This window comes from Melanotaenia boesemani, chromosome 16 (genome assembly GCF_017639745.1).
Source record: "Melanotaenia boesemani isolate fMelBoe1 chromosome 16, fMelBoe1.pri, whole genome shotgun sequence".
Classification (NCBI taxonomy): Eukaryota; Metazoa; Chordata; class Actinopteri; order Atheriniformes; family Melanotaeniidae; genus Melanotaenia; species Melanotaenia boesemani.
In genome coordinates this window covers 9,527,669-9,554,813 of record NC_055697.1, presented here as the reverse complement: position 1 = coordinate 9,554,813, position 27,145 = coordinate 9,527,669, and the positions used below count along the sequence as shown (strand labels likewise).

Sequence of the window (27,145 nt, the reverse complement as noted above, 5' to 3'; positions counted from 1 at the left end):
AGCTTGCTGCAATAAAAATAGTGACACAACTGCAAAGAAAAGCTGCCAGCTGGGAAGCACATACAGCTGACAACATCACAGCCCTCTCTTTTCAAGCCACTCCATTTTATAGAGAAATTCAGCCTAATTTATATAAATGCTGCAAAATCAAAACAACGTGCTCCCCTTAAAGGACTAAAAGTGAGGGTCAGGGATAGAACAAGATGTCAGTCTAAGCTGCTTCCGTGGAGCATACAGAGGCAGCACCAAGGCCACCAGAAAAGTAGCTGCAAACTTTTCATTCCTCTGCTGGGCCTCCCATTGAGCTCAGCCAGCAAGGCTGATTTAAGAGACATCTCCATTCAAATTGCCAAGAAACAGGCCAATCGAGTCAAGATGCAAACACACTCAAAAACACTTGTCCAGCCACTCATGCACACACACACCTACACACACACACACACACACACGCATAGTGTGTTTTTGTTTGTAGACTGGATTAAAGTTTTGAACAGCATGAATGGGACAATCTATAGACTTTGTTACTGAATTTAAACTTTTTTTCCTTTTAAGGTTTACGCTTGCTTGTTCCAGCCCGTGATGAGTTTGTGTGGGACTGTGTCTGCATGATGTTTACAAATGGCAGTAAATAAGCCAACCTGCAGAGCAAGCTGGGGACTGATGTTCCAGCTGGAAGCGTCCACAAATAGACCTAAATGGATGGGGGGAAAATGGGAACGATTCCAAACAAGTCTCAAGGGGACACCGAGCTAAACCCTTTTAAACTTCCAGTCTTGGTACTGAGTTCTCCCTGAGCATCAGGGAAAATGTATTTATTTTTCCTCTTTCTAATAAAATCAGCTGGCTTCCTGACCCCCTTATGCAGCCATGAGCTCATTTCCAAAACCATTAATTGTCATTCCTTTGAGGACTTCTTAGACTGAGCTCATCTCTGCCTCTGCTGTATCCTCAAATGAACCACACTTTGGTAAATCTACAGCAGAAGAAGCACCACAATAGAGTTTGAAGCTCTCAGATATGATAGTTAAAGAGAAGTTGACAGCAAGCAGCGTTTAGTTCACTATATAAACATACAAGAGCAAATATCAGCCCAGGCCTTTTTAGGAAGAGATATATCTGAGCAGAGCTGGGCAAAGAACTCCATCCATCTAACGCGTGAAAAAGAGGAGCGAAGCACTGGAGATAAGTGTTGGTCAAGCCAAGACAAACAGGAAATAAGAGGCTAGTATATCAGTTACTAAATTCCCAGTAACTCCTTATAATCTAAGAAGCTGCCAGACACCCTGTGCTTTAATTTTGGAGTAAAATTGGCTCATCTGTGAAGAAAAATTATATGAGATTAAATCAACATCTGTTGAACATTTGTTTAATATTTATAGATACTGATTTGGATATTTTTATTACCTTTGAGACCACACTTTCCTCAAGAGGTTTTCAGCAAGATGATTAATAATAAGTGTAACTTCTACAGATTTCTCATAAACGGAGTGGAAAAAATGCCTTTAGTAAAAAAAAAACAACTACACAGAACTAAGAACTCTCTAAACATAGGCGTTATTTGCACATTAACTTTTAATTGAGGACAGACATGTTTCAGATAATCACAAAACAGCCAACGAGGTAAGATGATCCCATATGCACGCCTCAGATCCACCACTAAAAAACACTCACACGCAGATAAATAAACCAGCTACTGACTCTTCTCTGATCTAGCAGAAATATCTTTCCAAAACAAACAACTCCCAAAAGGCCATGACCATCTAAAAGTTTCACTGCAGATCCAGAGTGATACATTACCTACTTGATGATGTGCAAAACAGAGTCCTTAGTCCACGTACAGCAGGTCCCTCTAAAGCCCTGTGAGCTGTCTGACTGCGCTTTGAGGGTCTTGTCTGAGCAGGACGGCCCCCCAAACTGACCTTGACCCTATACAATCTAGGGGGTCTGTTTGTTTTTGACAGCAGGCGTTTCCTGATGGACCTGTCATCACATGCCACCAGGGAATGTGGCACCCACTCAACAACTGTACAGACCAACATATAAAAATCTTCCTCCCCCTTGATATGCTCATGTAGGACCAGCAGATGAGAGACAGACAGGCCGGAGGATGGCTAGAATTTACTAATGGACGACTAAACAATCTCTAAAGTTCATAATACTGCTGTTAACAACATGTTAATGTGTTATTAGATCGATGAAACTAAATTGTAGGAAGTGTAAAACAGCAAAAACAGTAATACTTTGTAAAAGTAGCTTTGAAATATATAGAGGACTACCAAAGTCCTCCACTGCTAAAGATGACATTTTAACCTTATTTAAAGTGCCCATAAGATGTTTCTCTATATATTACAAGTCACATTGTGAGCAAAATCAACCATTGACACTCTGGCTGGGGTTCTGCTTTGAATCTGCACAGCCTTACTTAGAGAAACTTAGGTGAGTCAGCCCTTCTTTTCTATGTGTAACACTGGAAGAGCCCATCCTGACTACTTGTGCCATGGAGCTTTACAGCTAATGGGCAGGAGTTTGACTGTGAAGATTTGAAGAAATCAGAAGCAAGAACAGACTTGCTATGAAAACTCGTAGATTGAGTTTTCATAGTAAAATTTGCATCACTAATGTCTGTGTTTCCTCCACTTTGCTTCCATTTCTAAAGGGATAAAGATAGGGAAGAGCTGGACGCCAAGAAAGTTAAAATCACATCAATATTAACATTAATGTAGACATACATACATACATACAGATAGATAGATAGATAGATAGATAGATAGATAGATAGATAGATAGATAGATAGATAGATAGATAGATAGATAGATAGATAGATAGATAGACAGACAGACAGACAGACAGATAGACAGATAGACAGATAGACAGATAGATAGACAGACAGACAGACAGACAGACAGATAGATAGATAGATAGATAGATAGATAGATAGATAGATAGATAGATAGACAGACAGACAGACAGACAGACAGATAGACAGATAGATAGATAGATAGACAGACAGACAGACAGACAGATAGATAGATAGATAGATAGATAGATAGATAGATAGATAGATAGATATTTCTTTCTTTTGAGCCAAGTGAACTACACTTTTGCATCAGTTTGTGGATATGACCCCTCAAAAACCAATAAATAAATCATATATATAAATAAATAAAATGTAAAGAAATTAGTTAGAAGAAGAAAAATATTGCAAATGTAGGAACTGACACACCATCCCATCTGGAGGTGAGTGGTGCATGAAGCTACCATGTTAGCATACCAACTTCAATAGACATATTCCTACATATATATACCTCTGACATCTCATAGCTGTTACTTTCACATTGTTGCCAACTGCACCTTTAAAGCTCAGTAACAGGGACAAGCAGACAAATTGTCTCTAAATTTGAAGAATAAATCCACAAGGACTGAGTTTATGTCATTTATTAGTTCTAATATTAGCAGATATCTTCATGACTATCAGCTTTCAGATCTTCTCTGTTTGCCAGTTCTGAAAGCTGAACAAAGGCAGGGTGGTACTAAGTTGAACTATGATGCGTGTCATGCAGGGGGTCTCTCTGTGAAACATTCAGAGGCTGCCTTGACACTGGGCTATGTCAACACAAAAGAGCTCTCATCACACATTCAGCTGTACTATGGACAGAGAATGGACTATTACGTAAAACCGTTTGACTTCTGCTTTGTCAACAAATGGCAGAGAGGGGAGAAGCTATCCAGTGCCGTGCGCAGAACCCACCAAACAGCTCCAAACATGGCTCGAAAGGGCCACTCCAGAGCTGCAGCTTATCCCCTTAATTGAGACCCTCCCAACACTCTTCCATAAACAGCTTCCATGCTGGACAGCAGCCTGGGATTCTACACATTCCTGAAATGAAGCTATTTGAAGTTCATTTCAAACAACTGCAGCATAAAAGGAAATGCATGTAACTTATACATTACAGTCATTATAAGCCTCTGAGAGGGATAATAATGGATTCATGCTTATGATGGAATTTAGCTTAATCTGAGCTGTAAGGTGTCTAAGCTTTTAAATTCTTTGAAGCTCAGTTAATGAAATATCACAGCAACAAAGGAAGTGAATAGTCTCACTATAACGTTAAGTGCTTGTTCTAGGGATGTTTTCTGAACCTTTAATTGGAAAAAAAACAACAAAAAAACAAGCACAATCCTGGAGAGCTTCACAGCCTTACAGTGCATCAATGAGAAGCCCAGACAGTTACTGCATGTGATAATGGGCAGGTACTCTGTACGGGGAACACTTGACTTGTGCATGTGAAGGTCCTTGGGAGGGCTCCAGTGGGCTGCGTGAACCAAATTGTCTGTAGACACTGAGTTAGAGAGCCAGGCTGCTTATAGCAAGCCTGTTAGGCTTTTAGAGCCAGTGTAATAAGAATGTCATTGAGTTGACAGTTTATCCACGATGATGCATCTTCACAGCAAATGGTCCAGGCTACACGTCACGAGCAAGGAAACTTGGATCGCAGTCCTTGGACAAAGGGTAAACACTGAATATTTAAGTAGCTCTGCTGAACCTCTTAAGAAAGTTTAATTTGTAGTTGCTAAGTGAAAAGTAAACGGCATAATCTAAACAAAAAGATAAATTATTTCAGCTGTAACATTTTATTTGGGAATATGAATAAGAGGGACACATGGTGTTTATTAAGTGTCATAACTAAATAATGAGCTCAGCTGTGTACATCAGATTCCTCCTGGCTTAGATATAGGACATTAGGTGAGTTGCAATGATAATTCAAATAATTGTCTGAGAGAGTGCTGAAAGTGTTTCCTCATCTCTGCTGGATGTTTTGACTCCAACAAAGGTTGGAAGCTCTGAGTGTGTTCCCTAATATAACTCTGTGAGCGCCTGTATGACAGCACTACTTGATAATTGAGTCATAGGATATGGCGGCTAAACGTGAATATAAACAGCGATGTGATAATCCAGCAATTTTAAGTGCTATGAAGGTATCCTCGTGTGAAATGAGCGTGCAGCAGGACTCCAGAGAGTCTCCATCATCTGTTTATTTCGGGAATGTGGGTGTAGTCCGACTTATCCCGTCACACCCAGATACAAAAACACAACAGGCAGCAGCATCAGTAACTGTCTGCCTTCACAGGTGGCAGCAAACATATCACAGTTCCATGACTGTTTCTTATATTTTAGAGAGTTAAAAAAAAATGTAAAGAAACTACTTTATAATGTTGGTTGAGTCTATGAGAAAATGAGTATGAATATTTTGATTCGTATTAGAATATCTGCAGTCATCTGTCATGATGCTGCTGTTTTCCATTATTTGCCATCCATCAGCAGGAGAAGAGTGGAGGCGGCTTCTGCTTAAATCCATCACCAAAGCATAAATTGTTTTTTTTTTTTACTGCCTTGTTTACATACATCCACGACTGGAGGGGGGGCGGCTTTGTGACACGGACCTTGAAAAGCCAAAACCCAACACTTCACTTCACCATCCACTTCAACCAATGGCAGGCAATGTCTAAAGGAGATGAGAGGGGTGAAGAGTACGTTGCCAAGCAACCTGTTGTAACATTAACAAGGAATGAAAACAGAAACCTGGTGTATGGCTGAAACATCCGTCCTGATCCAAAGCCATCGGTTATTCAAAGTAAAGACAAAGCTCTTGCTAAAAACACTGGCACTGCTTTGGTTGTTGTTTCTCTCATACAAATAGCCAGCTTCACTTAGCAGGTGGTATGCATAAACTCTGGGGAATAAATATACTTAAACAAAGAGAACAATATCATTAAATTATTTAGCCATTATCCAGTCAAACAGACTAATTCTTTACAGTCGTTTTGAACACATGGGTGAAGCTGGCAAACTCTTCTACTTCTCATTTGTGTCTCAGATACAGATAAATGACACATTATTTGCCAAAGCGATCCAATTTTGAATGAAAATGTCTGTGCAGATGTGTTCACTTGACTCGAATGAAGAAAAATAAAGCACAATATGAGTTGTTTGTTCTAACAGTGTCTGATAACTTTTCAAAGCACATGGAGATCTTTGTGGGAAAAACAAAAACATGTGATTATAAGGTCAGCAGCCTTTGGCAAATCTTTGAAAATCAGTTTCAAGATTTATGTTTATGCGGTAATCCTATCAAATCTAGGGGAGCTGTGTAATGTGACTCTGAACAAACTTCATAAAATATTAACAACTGCGCTGGGTTCATACCAACAGGTCGCATCCTCATTCTGATGGTTATAACTTCTGTTCATCAAACTCAAAAGACCAAACTGAAACAGCTTGACCTTGATTTATTAAGTTCAAACAGCACAAATGCAGGTGAAATATAAAAAAAAAATTCTCGTTCTGTTTGAATATCATTTTCAAAGAAACTCAATCAAAATGCTACAGAGCTCATGTTTTATTTGCTTTAATTGCACAACATGTGCAACTGATCATCGGCTTGGCTACTCTTTAACTGGACAAAGAGTTGAGCTACTAAACAAAAAATATATGACAGATGAAAGTATCTGTTGCATGTGCAAAGCCATCAGCATCTCTAAACGTTCATTTTTTAGCTCCTCTGCTGACATGCTGCAAACCAGGGATCTGCTTCATTTGCTGCTGCACTGCCACTTAGCCCATACTGCTGAAAGCTGAAAACATGCAGGACATGTGGGGAGCAAATGGATTTCCTGCACTTTCTGCACAAATATATCTCTGCAGATCTCTTTTGTCTGTGTCCACCAAGACCATGTGACAAAAAGAGCATAGGCGACTGTGACAATCAAGCTGCACAATACACAAGTCAGTCAGACTCAGTTTGATTAATTATTTGTGTGCAGGTAAATTTTTCATCAAGCTCATTAAGTGTCATGTTACACAGAGTCCTTGTAGTAAAATCATGAATGAAAACAGGCAGAAACATGGACATCTGTTTAGTTTCACAGAACTTACTGAGGGAGCGTTGACTAATTCTGGAAAAGAGGCTGAGATGAATTATCTTCTTTTCCACTGAGATTTAATTTAATTCATAAAGTGAAGCACAGTTAACAGAAACAGCTTTACACTGCTTGCTTGTAGGACTGATCAAATAAGCCCACATTAGCTGAGTTGCTTTTGCAAATGTCTGGAAGCAGATGAGCTCAACACTGGACATATAAATGTGGACAAGATGTGGGAAGTTTTCATTACCTATGTGAGTCTACACTTGTGTAGTGAAGCAGTTATTCATGTCACATGCTGTTCATTATGAGTCCTGGCAGACATGTTTGTTAGACTTGCTTGTATAGTTAAACATTCACGTCCTTGTGTCAACAGATGCAGCGAATGCTCACAAACTACTGTGCATTTATACAGCAGAACAGGTGCTCGGGTCATGTTCTCAAACATAACACTGAAATAAGATATTTCCTCCTCACATATCCTGTAAGATAAACTTTAACATTAAACATGATAAAGAATGCACTACTGTCTGAAAACAATGCAAGAAAAATAACAGAAACAGGCTGTTAAATAAATTGTCCCTAATATCTCCATGCCGCATTATATGCATTCCATTAAGAGCATGGTCCTGATGATACAGCCATACTGTCTGCACGAGGGACAGCCCGTGGTCTGCTCCCTGCTTCACAATGACAAATGAAGCTTCACTGCTGCCTGATAACATTTTACGATCGGGTATTTGGGACGATATAGAGCCAGAATTTATGCTTGGTCCTTGGTGTTAAACATTAGTGCAGCACCTATAGTGGGTCGCATTTGCACGGTATGGATTTGTCTCTACTGCAGCGGCTGTCCCAAAGCCAGAGAGAGGCAGGTCTACTGGGATGCGAAATCTAAAAAAATCCACAACCATACAAGCACTTTCATCTCATAAAGTCGGCTAAATTAAGCGTAAAGGAGACGCATATTTACATACGTGCCGCTGGTCATGCATCTTATGATTATGAAACTCCACAACCCAAATCCAGCTGTTGGAAAAGTGACCAAAGAAAAGTGAGAACACCTTTAAAAAAGATTAAATAAAAGGTCTGCAGCTTCCACGCAGCAGGGACACTTACCTCTGTGTGTTGGTAATCCAGCGTTGGGCTTGCTGCTGCAGACACACTTCACTGAGCTCTCCACCAGCGTCCTGTCAGCGCTTCACCCTCAGCAGCGTTGTGCTGCGTAAACACCGAGGAACACCGCCGAGAGCGGGGGGAGGGAGCGAAGGGGCTGGCCTTTGCAAAAAAAACAAAAAAACAAACAAACAAAAAAACAACAACAAAAAAAAAACAAACAAACAAAAAAACAACAAAAACAACAAAATAACAAACAAAACAAAAAAACAAAACAAAACAAAACAAAACAAAACAAAAAAAAAAAAAAAAAAAAAAAAATCAGACACTTCACATTAAAGTTCAGTAAGCCCGATGGTTGAGACTAAACAAGCTGTAATGAACACTAAAGTTGGCACACTCGTGCAGAAGCATGGATGTTTGAATTTACGTTTGTCTTCTTACTTACCAGGCCTGTAATAAATACCTCTAACCTTCACTTTAATTCTAACGTTAATAAAGCCCAATTTAAAAATTGGATGGTGTATAAAATGTAAATGCATTATTTGCAAATCTCGTATTTTATTCCCAGTAGAACATAAACGACATACCTGATGTTAAAAGTGAGAGGTTTTACCATTTCATGGAAAATATGAGCTCATTTTGAGTTTGACAGCAGCAACATATCTCAGAAATAGTTGTAACATGGGAAATAAAAGGCTGGAAAAAATAAAAGGCACAGAAAAAAAAACTGAAGGAACATTTATTAATAATTTGGTTAATTAGTAACAGGTCAGTAACATGACTGGGAATAAAAGGAGCATTTCAGAGAGGTAGAGCCTCTCATTTGCAAAGGTAGACAGAGGCTCACTAATCTGTGATAAACTGTCTAAAAATTGGGCAAAAAATTAGCAAATGTCCTTTAATGTAACCTTGCAAAGACTTTAAAGATCCCACCATCTACAATGTATAATATCATTAAAATCACCAATATTCAGATAAACAGGCTAAAGGTCAAACTGGATGACTGTACTCCGCAGGCTCTTAGGAGGCAGTGTGTTACAAACACACGATTCTCAACTGGAAATCATTGCATGGGCTCAGGAACACTTCCAGAAATCATTGTCTGTGAACACAGTTCGCCACACAGTCTACAAATTCATTCTCTCCTGTAACAAAGAATCCATTTGTGAACATGATCCAGAAATGGTGGCGTTTTCTATGGGCCACAATTCATTTAAACATCTGAGGCAAAGTGGAAAACTATTGTGTGGTCATATGAATCCAAATTTGAAATTCTTTTTAGAAACATGGATGCTGTGTCCTGCAGACTAAAGAGGACAGGAACCATCCAGCATGTTATCCACAGACAACCTACAACTCTGTTGGTATGGTGATATGAACAGTAAACAACACAAGTCAAATTCATTATATTACACCAAAAGCAGTGAGCTCAAACACTATGAATTGCTGCAGTAAAAAATAAACAATAGCACAACCCCATTCCAAAAAGGTTGGGATATTGAGTAAAATGCAAATAAACACAGAAAACAATGATTTGCAAATCTCATAAATTAATATTTTATTTCCAATTAAACATAAAAAACATATCTGTTTGAAATTTTGACATTTTACCATCCCATGCAAAATATGAGTTCATTTTGAGTTAGATGGCAGAAACACGTCTCAAATAAACTGGAATGTCTGTTCTTCATTTTCCAACTGTTTGTACACATCTGGCAAGTGAGGAAACCAGTTGCTGGAGTTTCAGGAGAGGAATGTTGTCCCATTCTGGTTTGGGGCAGGATCCTAGTGGCTCAACAGGTTCTGGACCTGTTACCAAATTTTTTGTCACGACGCTTTAAAATGTTTTTTCTAGGTGAAAGGTCTGGACTTCAGGCAGGCTAGTTCAGCACCCAGACTCTTGTCCTGCAATGCCGTGCTGTTGTGATGTATACAGTTGCGAACAAATGTTGCTCTAAGTCCTATGAGATGAAGCTGCTCCGAGGGGGTGTTTTGAGACCTCAGACTGGAATATCCTCTGTGAACCACATGGTGATGACATCAGTATCATGACTGAGTGTGTGACAGGTTATTTCAACATCTGTGTGGACAGCATCGTCCCAACAAGAACAGTGAGATGTTTCCACATTAAAACCCTGAATCACCGGAGACCTAAAAAAAAAGGAGAAGCATGTGTCTCCAGACCCAGAGACCTGCAGATTCTGACCTGCAGTTCTGGACCCGCACTTCTAGACCCCTAAACAGCGCTCTCTGTTTAATTTCAGACCAGTATGTATGACGTTCAGACAGTAGGTGTTGAACTTGAATCTCTTTGTTTAATGCCGTTAAACTATTTTGTCAACTTGAAATTGACAAAGAAATGAAGTTTTACTGTGATGAGTTTAAAATGATTTGACAGAATTTACCACCATAGTTAGAAAGTTATCATATATATACCTAGTAGTTAATTTTACTTTTTGGAAATGAAAGGTTTAATCTGCACATAGTTTCATAAAACAAGGCACCATAACAAATTAATCATAAATACATGACTGAAGTATAAACACGTACAGGTCAACATTTCAATAAAATTCTGAAACAGTTTACATTTTCCAAAAGGCAGACATTAGAGAAACATATATATGCAGTTTATACTTTATGCTATTACATCATGTAAAATATTCAAAATGAAGGGTGTCCTTTATTATTAATATTATATATCATGTATGTTTATATTTATATAATGCTATATCTTATATTTAGAGATTTAGTTTTTGAAAAATATTAATTTTTAGTAATTAAGCACTTTCTTTTCAAGGTGCACAACAGTACAGTGAGGACGAACCTGTCCAGCCTGGACAGATGCAGCGAGGACAAACCTGTCCAGCCTGGACAGATGCAGCGAGGACGAACCTGTCCAGCCTGGACAGATGCAGCGAGGACGAACCTGTCCAGCCTGGACAGATGCAGCTTTCTGACTGTGACTGTAATATTTACAAAATAAAAAAATGTTTGTTAATAAAAAAAATGTGACCGATATATTTGATTTTTTTTCTCTGTAAATCTCCTTGATTTGTGATCAGTAAATAAAACATTTTAAACTGTTTCAGTGTTTCACTCTTTGTTTTAAATTCCCACAACAAAATGAGGACTGGACACCAAAGACCAGACTTTTCCTGTTATATGTTTTAACATGTTTAAAACACATGCGTGAATGCTACATATAAATGTACAAAACAATACATATTTCTATGTAGGAAAAACATATTGAGATTTAAGAAAGTCTTTAATCAGTTGTTTGTTTTGAGTAGTTCGGTGTAACAGGCCAAACTGTCTGGTACTGGGGTGTACGAAACCTTTAAACTATTAGAAGTTATGCTGTAATAAACCTGCAAAGCTGTTGGAATTGGATGTATTGATCTCCAGAAGGAAATTCTTTAGTTTAAAGTTTCATGAGCATTTTTTGTGGATGCAATGCAACTCATAATATTTTAACTTCTAATAAAGCTTAATCAATCAATCAATCAGTCTTTATTTATAAAGCCCTTTTCATACAAAAGTGCAGCACAAAGTGCTTTCCATGGTTAAAACAATTCCCAAACACTGGAGAAATAACCTAAAAATAATATAAATAGAATAAAAGCATAGAATAAATAAAAATGGGTTAACATAGAAAAATAAACAGGCTAGGGGAATAGAATAAATAAAAATAAAATGAATAAATATTAAGTAAAAGCTGAATTAAAAAGGTGGTTCCTGAGCCTGCTCTTAAAAACATTAACATTCTCTGCTGCCCTGAGCTCCTCCGGCAGGCTGTTCCACAGACGAGGACCATACCACTGGAAAGCTACCTCTCCGTGAGTATGTGTCCTGACTTTAGGTACAGTCAGGAGGCCAGTACCGGAAGACCTCAGGGGCCGCGAGGGTTCATAAGGTAAAAGCAAATCTGAAAGATAAGAAGGCCCAAGACCGTTAAGACATTTAAAAACCAGTAAGAGAACCTTAAAATCTATCCTGAAACACACGGGGAGCCAATGCAGTGACTCTAAAACTGGTGTAATGTGGGCCCGCCCTCTGGTCTTCGTCAGCACACGAGCAGCTGAGTTCTGTAGAAGTTGTAGAGGTGCAATACTCTTTTTGGGAAGACCAGAGAGCAGGGCATTACAGTAGTCAATACGGCTGGTGATAAAAGCATGCATCAGCATCTCCGTGTTGGCCCGAGAGAGAATGGGACGGACTCTGGCTATGTTTTTTAGGTGATAAAATCCTATTTTAGTAACATGTTTAATATGTGGAATAAAACCAAGTTCAGAGTCAAAAATAACGCCCAGGTTTTTTACTTGTGATGATGGATTTAATGCAAATACCTGTAATTTAGCTAAGAGTTTCTCTTTCTGAGCCTCAGGACCAATGATTTAAAAAGTGTAACTTTTGAGAAAAAGAAGTAGATGCGATTTCGAGTAGATGTCACTGTTGTAAAAAAACATTAGGGGCCTGGAGTCTGCAGGTCTCACACTGCTAAATTTTAAAAAAAGAAACCTTTAAAAAAATAAAGAATTGCATTATTGAAGACTAAACAAGAACAACTTAAAACAAAACTAAAGAAGTGCAAGGAGGACTACACAAAAGTTAGAAAGTCAGCTCCAGCAGAGCAATAAGGAATAAGGAATAAGAAAAAGATCACCGGCTTAATTTAAAGGGGAATCAGACTGAGGGAAGTCTGGACAGAGCTAATGAGCTGAACATGTTCTTAAATAGGTTCAGTTCAGACCAAAGGTCAACATTGTCCCCCATTGTCAATCAGCAGGACTGGTGCCAGTCAGAAACTGTGTTCAGAGAGAATTGTTTCTAAACGTGTTCCTGAGGTCATGCCGTGTTTTCCAGCTGAGAATCATGTCTGTTTTTATTGCAGTGCAGCCGGAGGGTCCATGAGGATCCAGTTTCCCTTCAACCTTGTCCTTGGCACACAGAGATTTCTCCTGTTTCTCTGAATCTTTGATAATATACATTGTAGATGGTGGGATTTTTAAAGTCCTCCCAATCTTATGTTCAGGAATACTTGTTTGAAATTGTTCTATTTTTAGTAACAATTATTTATAAAGGGCTTTTTACACATAGTTAGGCTCAGATTGGTGAAACTCTGCCCAACTTTACATCTGAGAGGCTCTCCCTCTCTGAAATGCTCCTTTAATATCAGTCATGTTACTGACCTGTGTCCAGTTAACATAACTAGTTGTGAAATGATCTTCCAAATGTTTTAGATTTGTGCCAATTACTCTCCAGCCTTTTGTTGCCCTTGTTCCACTTCACTTTTTGAGATGTGTTGCTGTCATTAAATTAAAAATGAGCTATAATTTTCCATGAAATGGTTAAATGTCTGTTTCAGCATCTGATGTTCTGTTTATGTTTTGGTGGGAATAAAAAATAGGTTTATGAGGTTTGTAAATCATTACAATCTGTTTAAATTAAATTAAATTAAATTAAATTAAATTAAATTAAATTAAATTAAATTTTTCATTTAAACATTTTTTAAATAAAGAAAAAGGGAGCCTTTTTCAGTTTAACCCCTCGAGAAGCATCATGAGATAAAATTAAGGACGTTCTCACACAGTATACGAATCTTGGTTGGAGTCCACCTGAAAAACACAGAGTATAGAGCACCATCAAGTGTTCAAATTGTAAAACAACTTAAAAATCAAGTGGCTCTAAGTACCGAACTCAAACAGGCACACCATTAAATACCTAAATTTACATTTCGTCGTATATAGACTAAAGAAGTAACAAGTTAAAACAATGGTTTGACACAAATAGACTGTCATTAAATTTAAGCAAAACAAATTTTATGGTATTTGGAAATCATAATATTCCATTAAATACAACAGTAACAATAATAATTGATGATGGTAAAATAGAAAGAATTTTTTATTTATTTCTTTTAACTCGAATCTTTATTGAGTATTTTTATATACTAAACATTAATATAGACATAATCTATACATTGAATAAGAACTTTCCTTACATCCAAAAGCACAGAAACAAACAAAAACAGTCCAAAAGTAAATAATAAATACAAAATAAATAAAAAACAATTCAAACAAATCCATGGTTACAAATGTTCTTTTTCAAAATAAGGTTAACAGCAATCTGTTACCTAAAAACTTACGCATCACTTAGTCCATAGTCCATTCCACTGTCATAAATTACCCATTTCTTCCACTTATAATGAAAATGATTTTCTCTCATTTTAAGCTGGTAGGCCATTTTTTTCCATAGTACATATTTCTCCTATAATTCTAACCATTGTTTTATGGTAGGGGTTCAGTCTGGCACCAGTTTCTTGTTATTGCCTTTTTACTTGTTATCAATAATATCTTAGCTAAATATCTGCCATCCCCAATGACACAATGGTTTATATTTCCAAGACACATAACTTTACATTCGTGCGGTATTGAGTAACCCAGAATTTCTTTGAATGTATAATGTACATTTTCCCAAAACGTCTGTATTTTATCACATTGCTAAAAAATCTGTGTGTAGTTTGCTTCCCTGCTTCCACATATCCGCCAGCATGATTGTTGTGTACTGGTTTGTGTACCGGCTTCTTTATTTTAGGTGTAATAAAGTGTGGAGTTAAAATTTTCCATCCAAACTCCCTCCACTTCCTTCAATTTGTAGTGGTGTATTATGTTTCATACATTTTGAGACATTCTTCTGTTGTAATTTCAGTGTTAAGTTCCTTCTCCCACTTGGCCTTAATGTACACAGTGGAGGAAGTTGCACAGTCTCTTACTTTTGTGTATAACACTGAGATTGCTTTCAGTCTTGTTCCACTGTATGTCTGTAGCAATACATCAATTACTCCACTTACGGTTTCTGTGATTTGTATTTCCTTTATAAAATAGTCACTCAACTGTAAATATCTAAAATTCTGTGTTTTCTAATCCATGTTTCTATTTCAAATTCTGAAAAGTCATATTTCCATTTTTGATCACTGTACACATTGCTGTGATCCCTTCTACCACAGTTTCTGAAATTTTGATCAAGCTTGGTTTATCTGTCATCATAGGCCCACCAGCTCAACAGTCTCACTTCCCTTTCTAATTTGTATTTTTTAATTACATTAAACCAAATATTCAGTGTGTGGGAACTTATTGGATCTACTGAATCTTGCAAAGACTTTACCAATTTAATATTACCAACTAAGCACTGGACTGTGGTGCCCACTACAGTTATCTCAATATCTTTTTGCACTATATTCTTTGTCACACCACTTGATTATTGGTGCGAGTTGTGTTGCATAATAATACTCTTTCAAATTTGGGAGTGCCATACCATCCTTTTCTTTGGCCAGTTGTAATGTACAGTATTTTTTTCTTGGCTTTTTACCGGTCAAGATAAATCTGGAGATCATCTTAGCTCACATTTTAAACATTTTTGGAGGAATCCTAATAGGAACTGTTTGAAAAAGATACATCAGTCTGGGGAAGATATTCATTTTATTTACTTCAATTCTTGTACCGAAGTCTAATAAAAAGTTGACCACTTCTCAATATCTCTTTTAATCTGAATATGAATCTGATCATAATTTGTTTACAAAGTTACACCAAGATAGTTTAAAGTTTTGGAATCCCATTTCAACTGAAAAGTTCTCCTGTTTTCTTGAGATGGAACAAAGTCAAAGGCCAGAATCTGTGTTTCATTCACATTCACTCTGTACCCCGAGTGATCTCCATATTTGTTTATAAGATGCATCAGTTGACCAAAGCTTGTGTTAGGATTTTCCAGGTATTTTATATCGTCTGCAAACTGATGACATCTTTTTGTCCTTTAATATCAATTTCTTGTATTTCCTCACTCTGTTGTATAGTCTGTGCTAAAGGCTCTATATGTAGTGCAAAAAGAAGGGGAGACAAACAATGTCCTTGAGGGGTACCCCTCTTCAGTATTATTCTTTCTGATAGAAAACCATTAGAAAGAGTTTCTAAAATAAAGTTTCTTGGAGTGACACTAGACTATAAAATCTGTTGGAAAATTCTGAATTAATAAGAGCCAAGACCCAACCTAGCAAAGACCATCGCAGTACTGGGAAAAACACATGGTGTAATTGACACAATTCACACAAACATACTATTTTTTAAAGCAAATACACTAAAATTAGCAGACCTAGTCAAACTGAAATCAACCCTTATGTTCAAAGGAAGAAACAACATAAAAAACTGTTTAAAGACGGGGACAGGGTTATAATTTAAGTACTTAATCAAATTTTATTTATTTAGTTATTTTATTTATTTTTTTTCACCACCAAATTTGTATTCAATGTTCTTTAGCTGTGAACAGTGTCTCAAAGTAGTGTTTAACATGAATTTATAAAATTGGACACATCAAGGATGTTGTGGAACAGTGCCACAGGCCAGTGGGCTGTTATTCGCTTGCAGGTGTATGTACCTTTAAGCTTATCAAGGCAGTCATTGCCTCCTTTTTCTTGTTGTAGTCCTGGATCATAAGGGGCTTCCCATCCTCTGTGGTGCTGACAGCGACGTCTTTGTGTAGCGTGCTCATCAGGATGACATTTCTATTTGTTGTTCTTGAATGCCCTGCGGTGAACTGGAGACCTGTCCATGGTATACCCCGCCTCTCGCCTGCTAATTGTTGGATGAATGGATGTTGCACTTACATGTTAGTGTGCAAAGTGTTTTTTTTTTTAACTTGTCTTGTCCAGCATCATGACAGCAGAATGGTTGTCTGGCTGCTGTATTGTGCCGAATAAATTTTACCGTGCCAGGAAGAGCCTTTTGGACATGGGGCTCCCCTTTATGTCTGGCCTTCAACCTGTCTGTATGTGTCTGTCAGTATCTGTCTGTCTGTCCATCTGTGTATCCATCTATCTGTCTGTATTAGGCATGGGCAATATCAGCCAAAAATGATATCGCAATATTTTCTAAAATATAGACGATATTGATGTCTTTGGCCAAACAGGAAGTAACAGCCTTGGTAAAATCCTTCGATCTTTAAACATGTAAAATATACAGGACAGTGAGTCAACAGGTCTGTGTTGTAACTTTGGGTGGTAACAGAACGTCAGCAGCAGCCGAGTAAGGAGGCAGACTCTTCTTTAAGCTTCACTATTATTCTTTATTTTTCCACACTCTTCTTCTGCAATTACAACATAGCCAAGAGCGCCCTCTGGCTACGTGGAGTGTTACGGAATACACAACATATTCCCCCTTTCTTTAAGAAGCTTACTGCACTAAGAAATGCTCACTATCTTAAATCAAAATTGTCTGGTTGTACAATGGTAAGAGTAAAGTCTTCCTTGTGTACCTTAACAGCAACCGTGAACTATTTCTGTTGTTTAGAAAACATAAGCAATAGGCATATCACCATACTCATTTAACAATGTTACTAACAGCTTATAACTGGTTTCACATTACTTCTCCTGGAACCTGAACGAACATTCAAAGTCAATTTCCCACTGCTGGAGGGTAAAACTGTAAACAAAGTAACCAGACAAACACATGTAACTCAACTTATGCCAGAGATATACACATTAACTTCAGTACCAAACAGTAATTTCTCTGTTTTCTGACTTTTTTTTTTTTTTTTTTTTAACATTCCCTTTTTCTTGTCTCTGGGCTGGCGTAGCCGTGTGTGTGATGGTGTCCTGTGTGCTGTCTGGAACCAAGGAGAGATGAGAAGCGTTCCTTGTGCGTCCATCCTCCAGTACATAGGAGCTCGTGCTGGTTTTCTGGATTACCCTGGTGGGTGCCTGAAACCTTGACAGTCCTTTTTTAACATGGAAAGGTTTCCTCACTCTGACCAGGCTTCCTTCTTTGATCTTTGGTACTTGTGCTCCTCTTTTGACATCTGTGTAGACCTTTGATGCACTCTGTCTGGAGTTGACAGTATCTCACAGTTGTTTCTCTGGTAGTGGCGTGGCTTTGCTTGCTGGTCCAATATCCACTTTTGTACGCATCTTTCTGTAGAACATCAGTTCATAGGGTGACACCCCCGTGGTGCCATGTGGAGTGGCACGGTATGTGGATAGGAAGTCCTGTATGAAGGGTTTCCACTGTTTCCTCTCTTGCTCAGCAGTCAGGAGTGTTTCTTTAAGAACACGGTTCCAGCGTTCTATTGCTCCATTTGCTTGAGGATAATACAGGGACACTCTTCTGTGCTTGATATCCCTCACTGCCAGGAACATTGCAAACTCCTTTGAAGTGAATTGTGTGCCGTTATCACTCACGAGTTCTGTCGGGTTGCCAAATCTGGAGAATACTGTAGACAGGAAAGTCGTGATCGCTGCAGTTGTGATGGAAGGAGTGAAAGCGACCTCCGGCCACTTGGTATAATAGTCGATCAATGTCACTGCATAGCAACAATCCCAGGATGCTGACTCAAATGCGCCCACAATGTCAATTCCCACTTTCTGCCACGGGGCATCAGATAGTGGCACTGGTTGCAATGGCGCAGCATGAGTTTTGGCACTCTTATCGTTCCTTTGGCATGTCACGCATGTGTTAATGCTCTCCTGCACACACATATCCATACTTGGCCACCAGTATAAGTTCCGTAGTCTCTGCTTAGTGCGAACAATACCCTGGTGTGTTTCATGTGCCAGATCGATGAGCTGCTTCCTTAGAGCCACAGGGACTACCCATCGCTGAGATGCCCTGTACACTATTGCATTTTGTGCTGAGAGTTCATTTCTGATAGCAAAGTACGGCTGGAGCGTTGCAGGTAAGGGTTTTGCTGTCTTAGGCCATCCCTTTTCCATTTGTGCTCTCAGAGCAGTCAGTTCAGGACAAATCTCACAAGCCACAGTGAAGTCTTTAATTGACAGGGCTTGTAGTTGTCTAGTAGTGCTACAAGTTCGGGCTCCATCACAGGCTCAGCATTCTCTACGGATGGGAGGGGCAACCTGGAGAGACAGTCGGCAGCATAGTTTTGTGCGCCAGCTCGGTAGACCACATTGTATGTGAAACATAAAAGTCTAGCTGACCAGCGTGAGATACGCATTCCTGCGCGTCCTAGTCCTTTTGTGGTTAGCAATGTGGTCAGGGCCTGATGGTCTGTGCGCAGTGTAAATCTTGTTCCCCATAGGAAAGTTCTCCATTTTTCAACTGCCCAAACACAGGCCAAGGCTTCCTTTTCTACAGTGGAGTATTTCCTCTCTGCAGGTGTGAGTGAACGTGGCGCAAAAGCAACAGTACGTTCTATGTTATCAGGGTGTGTTTGTGTCAGTATTGCTCCCAACCCATAATCTGAAGCATCCGTGGACACGATAGTTGGGAGGCCGGGGTCGAAGACTGCCCGCGCCGGGCTGTTTAAGATGCGAGTTTTTTCTGTTTCAAAACTCGCCTGTGCGGCTGCAGTCCATCTGAATGTATCACCACGAAGGCATTCTCGCATCGGCTCCACCAAGGATGCATAGTTCTGCACGAATTTTGAATACCATGCTGTAAGCCCTAGGAATGAGCGCAGGGTAGAGGAGTCATTTGGTGCTGGAGCATCCGCGATAGCTTTCAGGTGATCGTCATTTGGTAGTAGACCTTGGGCTGAGATGACGTGCCCGAGGAACTGTAGACGTTTCTGGTTGAAATGGCACTTTTCTGTATTGAGCTGGAGACCAGCTTCCTTCAGAGTAGCTAGCACTGCCTTCAGGTTGACGTCATGTTCTTGCTGGTCCCTGCCGTAAACTATGACGTCATCCAGATAATTTTGGACCCCTTTTAGATCTTTCAGCACCATGGACATGAGTTTGGAGAATGCGCTCGGAGCTGAGCACAGTCCATAAGGGACTCTGCGGAACCTGAACAGTCCTTTGTGTGTAATGAATGCAGTTAAGTCTCGGCTTTCTTCCGCTAGCAGTACTTGATGATAAGCATTAGCTAAGTCGATGGTGGAGAAGACTGTAGCTCCACTCATGGCCGAGAAAATGTCATCCATATGAGGGAGTGGGTGACTGTCCATTATTACTGCTTTGTTGGGTTCACGATAGTCCACACACATCCTCACTTTCCCATTTTTTCTGAGTGTGACCACAATGGGTGATACCCACGGGGATGCATCAATCCTCTCGATCACGTCCATTTCTAGCAGCCTTTTAAGTTCAGCAGAAACAGCCTGTCTGACAGAAACTGGGAGCCGTCTTAGCTTTTGTTGAACAGGCTGGACACTCTCTGACTTTTACTTTATGAATGAAGTAGCAAGGCCAAGCTTCTCCCCTGTTGCTGATCCACTTTTGATCTCTTCTACAGGAGCAGCAGGTGAAGTAACTGCGGGTGAGGAGGCTGTATCTGGGAGCACAATATTTTGTTCAATGGAAAGCCTCAGTGCCCTGAATAGGTCCAATCCCAGCAGAGCTGTGCCTGATTCCACCACGTATAGTGTGGCTGGTACTGTAGCGTTTGCATGCTGCACAGCGGCTGATAGGCAACCCAGCACTCAGACTTTGGAGTTTGTGTATGTCACCAGACTTGTGAGTGGCACCTCCAGTGGCACGTCACTGAAGTGTTCTCTGTAGAGGTGCTCCGGAATGATAGACACAGCAGAGCCTGTATCTACCACTAGTTCAGCAGAGCAGGAAACTGATTTTGCACTTATGGTCACTGCACAGGTAATTTTTTGGTCTAACTGTCTATCTTGTAGCATCAATACTGTGTTCAGTTCAAGAACAACCACTTCTCCCACCTTAGCCATGGACTTAGGCGTTGACTTGCATACGTGGGCGAAGTGTCCTATTTTGTTGCAGTTTCTGCAGGTTACTTTGTGTGCAGGACAGTCTGGTGCGTCTGCCAGGTGAGACGATGAACCACATCTGAAACAACATCGGTCCCGTTTTGCTGTTGCAGTGAGCTCAGCAGAGTTATTTCTCCTGGATTTGGGTTTGAATGGACGTTTCGGTTTTGCCTTAAGGACTTGTATGGGAGCCTGGGGCTGCATTGTGAGAGTCTGCGCATGTCCGATTGCCGCTTCCACCTGACATGCCATTTTAACCGCCATGTCCAGCGTGAGATTTCCCTCAGTCTGCACCAACAGCTTCTCACGTATTCTTGGACAGCTAGCATGCTCAATGAGCTGGTCACGTATCATCTCGTCCGTATTTCCAGCGAACTCACATGTTGCCGCCAATTCACGCAGCGCCCCCACATATTCAGTAACAGTCTCATGCGGTCTTTGTAGTCTTTGTCTAAACTTGTGCCGCTCTACCACGACGTTAATTTCTGGTTTGAAATGCACTTGCAATGCGGTTACTGCTGAGTCATAAGATGTACCTCCGTTTTGAAGTGTGTAAAATACACGTTGCCCTTCGGTACCCAGGCAGTGTAGGAGCAATGCACGTTTACGCTTGTCTGGCCAGTCATCCCCCTCCGCGTGGATAGCAAGCAGGTAATTGTCAAACATTTTCATCCACATGTCGAACGGAATCAGTGGTTGTCCGGATGGTAGGAACAGTGCAGGAAGGGGCACAACACTCGCCATCCTCGTCGCCAATTTGTTGTAACTTTGGGTGGTAATAGAACGTCAGCAGCAGCCGAGTAAGGAGGCAGACTCTTCTTTAAGCTTCACTATTATTCTTTATTTTTCCACACTCTTCTTCTGCAATTACAACATAGCCAAGAGCGCCCTCTGGCTACGTGGAGTGTTACGGAATAAACAACAGTCTGCAGTTGGTAATCCCTGCACTAGTGCGTCAGAGAAATATTAATATTTTTTTAAGGGGCTTGAAATAACTGAGATGAGTACAGAAAGTATTAAATCTAAACTGTTTTAAACTGAAAAAAACCCTCTATATTTTAATAGACAGATTTTAATTTAGATCCAATACTTGCAGGTCCAATATATAATACTTACATTCCCAAATCAGCAACAGCTGGATTTTTCTAATAAACAGACGCAGTAAAACCGCGTTGTTTACAGTGGGTTTGATCCCAGTTTACTGTCATCATGGCAAAGTCAGCTTTTTATGGAAACTGTTCAGTAAATGTCTCATTCTTCTTCTGAACAGTGAAGTAGGGCCAAACTGATGAGTTAACACTATTTTAGTACAAAAGCAGTAACAAGCTAACGAATATGACGCTGTGGCTCTAAACTCGTTGCTAACGTAGATGCTAACATTAGCTTCATATTACAGTGATAACCTCTCCAGGTGTATTTTAAATTGTATGAAGGTGGATATGGTGGATCCATACATTGACATTGTATTTTGCTGGTCATATACCGGTCCCTCTTTATTAAGTTTTTAATTCCCAAAAGTAAAAGCGGTGCTTAAGCCGTAGCTATGTTCACCTGTGCTGTCTGTCAGTGTTTTGATTGAGTGTGCGTATATTACACACTCAAAATAAGTCTACTATAACACCCCAAAAAAAATCGCTGGATTTGTCGCTACTCCTGTTTTAACAAAGAGGGTCTAAATATAGTGACAGTTGCTAAGTTGGCTGCATTGGGGTGCAATAAAGGCAGGTCTACTTCCAGTATTTGCCCGAATTCACCATTGAAAGCTACTTTTCTCTCCAAAAGTTTCCTTGTTCGTTTGATCAGCTGAGCTCCACAGAGCGACACTGTGTTAATTTATTTTGTAAGTTTAAAGTGCAGTTATTTCAGACATTTGAAGTCCTCTGCCGCCGTTCTATTCCCTGGTTGACCGCCATATTTTTCCCCTTGTGGACTTTACTGCGCATGTGCAACTCTCAGCAGAGATGAGAAAAGAAGACGATGTAATTTTTTTTTTCTTTGCACATGTGCATTGGGCAATTTTCAGCAGAGATAGGGAAGAAGACGATATCTCACTCTGTAGTTTTTTTTTTTTTTTTTTTTTTTTGCTAACAATAGTCGATGGGTAAATTAGTTGTCGACAGCATCTACTAATTGTTGCAGCCCTACCTCTGTCTCTCTATCCATCTGTTTGTCTGTCTGTGCATCTTAAAACTAACTAAATGGAATAAAGTTAGTTGAAAGTATTTGTGTCATGTGTTCTTCACATGAGCCACGCGTGGCTTTGAAGATCCTTCAGAGTGGGGCGTTCCTCAGGATCTTGTGTGAGGCACTTTCTCAGGAAATCCTGGCAGTTTTTAGAAAGCATTTTTCTGATCCTAATTCTTTTTTTGATGAAGCTGGTGGAAAGAAAGTTTACTTTGTGCAGGGTTTCGAACAACACCACCCCCACCTGCCACACTGTTGAGGGCCCAGCGCTGTAAATTTCCCACCTTAATGCCTCCGGAGGGATATGATCCATAGTGCCTTCAAAGAAGTTAAACTTTGTGTTTTCTTCATAGAAGCAGCTCAAACCAAAGTCAATGAGACGAAGTCTTGGGATATCTGAATCCGTCTCAACGAGGATGTTCTCCAGTTTGATGTCTCTGTGGAAAATGTGGTTCTCCTGGAGGTATATCGCTGCATCAAGCAGCTGTTTTATTATAACTTTTGCCTCATCTTCTTGAAGTCTACCTCCATATTCTCCAACGTACTGAAAAAGATCCACAGCAGACACTGGTCTCTCCAGCACAAGAACCAGCTCTTGCTCCAAGTTATACCAGTCCAGCAGGGCCACTGGGGCTGACTTCCCCACTGAGCCAGTTGTTGCCGCTTTTAGCTTTTCCATGATTACTACCTCCGCAGTGAGCCCATTGCCATATTCGTCAGTGAATTCGTAGAGCACAATATCTTTTGGTATGTGCTTGATTGCCACTGGTAAATTGTCTGCTTTACGGTAGCCGGCAAACACTGAACCATAGCCTCCACTGCCGAGATGATTTTCTTCTGTATACTTAGCCTCAAATTCAGCTCTTTGGGCTACCTCTGCAGGGGAAAACCAAAGAGCTTTCTTGGCTGTCTTTCTGCTTGGTGCCTCCTCTTTGCTGAAGGCCAACGTCTTATGACTTACCTCAGATATTTTGGGTCTTTCATTAATGTTGCTACAGGAGCTGTTTTTTGAGGAGGATGCTTTGTCATTGCACAGGACATGGTCTAGAAGTACTTTTGTCTTCTTAGGGCAGCTTGATGGTCCTTCTTCTTCATCCCGTTTTCTTTTGCTGTTCCCTTTATTGACCTCGTTTTGTGATATTGACGATGGCCCATCTACCTCAGAAAGCCTTGGCATTTTTGCAGGGATCTGATGATGAAGACTGGATTTCCGCTTCATAGGTTTGGTCCGCCGAACTTGTCCAGACACTGGACCAGAGTGGATCATGGTTCTGTTCTCCTCTTGATCTTTCTTGAAGGCGGCAGTACAACCTTCCTTGTTAATCTGCATATTATCCATGTACATCACAATTTGTAAGATGTTTCAGATTTGATAATGTCAGCAATGTGTGAAATTAGATTCAACACACGTGTTTACCAGCTATCGTCCTGTGAAGGCTTTAGCAAAGTGAGAGGAACACGGAATGTTGGAAGAGCCATCACATGAGTGACATCACAAAGTGAAGTTTCCTTTGAAGTTGCCTAGCAACAGACCCAGGGTTAGACTCCACCCTCTTTTAGACTCCACCCAGGAACAAGACAAGATCCCTAAGATGATAGGTATGTACCAATTCAGGGTCTGCACACTTTGAAGTGCGGATTCATCATCATCATTTGAGTGCGCCAAGTACTGTCCCAATTCACAAAATTTGAAGGACTCTCCGAATCCACCTTTCAAATCTGCACTTTGTTTGGCCCCAAATGAAGGCTGCTGGTGATGCATCCTTCACGGTCTCTTTTCTCCCAGAATTCATTGCGCACAAGACGGTGGCGAATCAGCAACTGAGCTCAGAAGAGTATGTTTTAGGTTTCAGTTTTGTTAAAAAAACGAAGAAAAAAATTTTTTTTTAAACCACACTTTAGTAGAAACGTTACAAAACCAAGTACATTAAAAGCATGTTCATTAAATGGTAACATTAAAATTCTGTAATATTTGATATTCGTGGATTTGTAAGGGCTTAATGAAATGTGTACCGGCTGAAAAACAACAGAGCCTCAGTTTTTTATTTATTTATTTATTTTTTTTTTTTACTGTCAATGTCACCGGTAGGTCTTAACGTCCACTGAAGTCTCCTATGAGTAATTTAAAAGTAATTTAAAAGGTTTAGGTGATTCAACATAATGTGTTGTTGCTATGGGAAATTCAAGTTGACTATGTAGGCTGTACCATTTCAGGAACGTTAAGCGTACTTCGAAGTGTGTAGACTACGGAGGACACTCTGTAGCCTACATAGTCTGCACGCTCCGAAGTGTACAGACCCTGAATTGGGACACACACTTATTATAAGGCTCAGGAAAGGCGGCCATCTGCCTTGACTAGTTGGGGTAGAGAGGACAGGAAAGATGGTCAACAAGTATAACACAATGCCAGGGATACCTGCTGGAATGAAATAGGAAAAAAAACAAGATAACATCAATACATCTTGTATAATAGAGTATGTGAAGATGATTTATACAGTAAATGTACTAATTTAATTTATTATCATGTTTATTGTAACTAAAGCAATTATAGTTTTTCTAATTAATTTTATGTTAATTCATGGTTTTGGTCTGTTTGTCCACCTTGAAAATAACTAAATGGAATAAAGTTAATTGAAAGTGCTTGTGTGTGTCTGCTTCATGTGAGCCACACATGGCTTCGAAGATCCTCCAGAGTGAGACGTTCCTCAGGATCTTTTGTGAGAAAACCCAGAACAGACAGAAAGTGAGGGATGATGTGTGATAAAGAGTTATTCTATTGTATCATGTTGTAAAACTAGGGGTGTTTAATCATTTTTAAAATGCATCGTAATGCGGACATGGACGATTCTGCATTGATGCAGCAACAGAACCTAATCGATTATAATAATGTAATGTATATATTCTTCTTTTGTTTTTTTAACCCTGTCCTGTCCAGCATCCTAACATACAGAACGGCATTATGTGTGCGATATTTTGCCAGACAGATTTGCTCTACTAAGGGAGACATGTTATATAAATGGCTGCCCTTGATGTTTGGAATATTTTTATTATTTCTGTTGTAATCTTATTTTCTTTAGTCTTGATATGTCAGTGCCAAATCTGACAGGGAGATAGAGGAAAAGAGAAAAAGAGAAAAGGACAGAATTTAAAATGTGGAAATAAAAGTTGTCCTGGATGCCTAAATCACAGTATTCACAAAAACAATATAAACTACCACAGTACTACATGATACATAAAGAAAATAGGATAATGATGAAAAAGTACAACAGTCATCAAACGTACCTGTAGAGAGACGTACCAACACACAAACTTCAGAAACATCTAGTTGGAAGCGGATGGAGAGAGGAGCACATTTGTGAGCATGCACGTATGAACGTGCATGTATGACCAAGCAACAAGGATGAAACGTGTGCTTGCGAGGGGGCCGAGGCCTAGCAGTTCCACAGTGCCCAGGACAGCCAAAGCAAAGAGAGCAGCAGCCCCCAGCTCAGAGAGGGGCTCCCAGACTGGAGTCCCCCAGCGCAACGGGGCAGGAGCACCGAGCAGTCCAGGGCGAAGGTGAGCAGGCCCAGCGGGCACCGGTTTTTTAGACTTCCAATTCACTAGAATAGTTTTCTTTGCGATACTTAAGGCCATGAGAATCTTGTGTGCTTTGTTAGTGTCTATATTGATGTCACTTAGGTCACTAAGTAAACAAAATTTAACCACATGCAGGAATGTTACATCTAACCCACGTTGATAAATCCTCACAAACCTTCCAGAACTTTTGGACCAGTGCACAGAGTCATAAGTAAATAATCATCTGCTGTGTTATCTGTGCACTGTGTGCAGATATCTAAATGATTAAGGCCCATCTTGAACATCCTTTGTCCTGTGTAATGGACTTTGTATTGTATGAGTTGCAAATTACAGTTGTCTGTCATATTAGGCATTAAGACATATTTGTAGCCAAAATGGTTTACTAGGATTGATGGATAAATTTATTTCCCATTTTGAAGTAGGTAGGAAATTTGAATAATCTATTTTTGACATTGATCTGTATATTTTTGAGAGTAACTTTGGGATACAGAGGTCCATAAATGCTGCTACCATTAGAGGAAGTTCCATGTCTGTTCGGTGAAGGGGAAATTTTGTGTGTATTATGGTTTTGAGTTGTTGATATTCTAAGAATCTGTTGCTGTTAATCCCATATTGTGATGAGAG

The 27,145-nt window shown here is 39.7% G+C and overlaps 2 protein-coding genes across 9 annotated transcripts in view; both read right to left on the bottom strand.

The window, feature by feature from the left end:
- The window catches only part of LOC121655661 (sorbin and SH3 domain-containing protein 1), a 39,901-nt gene extending 31,757 nt beyond the window's left edge, over positions 1-8,144 (bottom strand). For 5 of the 8 annotated variants that reach the window (XM_042010449.1, XM_042010455.1, XM_042010453.1 and 2 more), the window contains exons 1-2: positions 8,042-8,139; positions 7,900-7,951 (exon numbers count right to left, since the gene is read on the bottom strand). In XM_042010449.1, the coding sequence (XP_041866383.1) occupies positions 7,900-7,917 (18 nt within the window). In that variant the 5' untranslated portion in view covers positions 7,918-7,951; positions 8,042-8,139. Of the gene's footprint in view, positions 1-7,895; positions 7,952-8,041 lie in introns of all 8 variants that reach the window. The other 3 variants (XM_042010450.1, XM_042010456.1, XM_042010454.1) reach the window with 3 other exon arrangements.
- Positions 8,145-22,831: 14,687 nt separating this feature from the next.
- LOC121656107 (serine/threonine-protein kinase pim-1-like) lies at positions 22,832-24,272 on the bottom strand. The gene has a single exon (XM_042011153.1). The coding sequence runs from the start codon at positions 24,270-24,272 to the stop codon at positions 22,998-23,000; it is 1,275 nt and encodes a 424-aa protein (XP_041867087.1). The 3' UTR covers positions 22,832-22,997.
- Positions 24,273-27,145: the final 2,873 nt, after the last annotated feature.

Bases quoted from the DNA above. Each gene is read 5' to 3' on its own strand.
- LOC121656107 (XM_042011153.1), bottom strand. From the start codon at position 24,272: ATGCAGATTAACAAGGAAGGTTGTACTGCCGCCTTCAAGAAAGATCAA.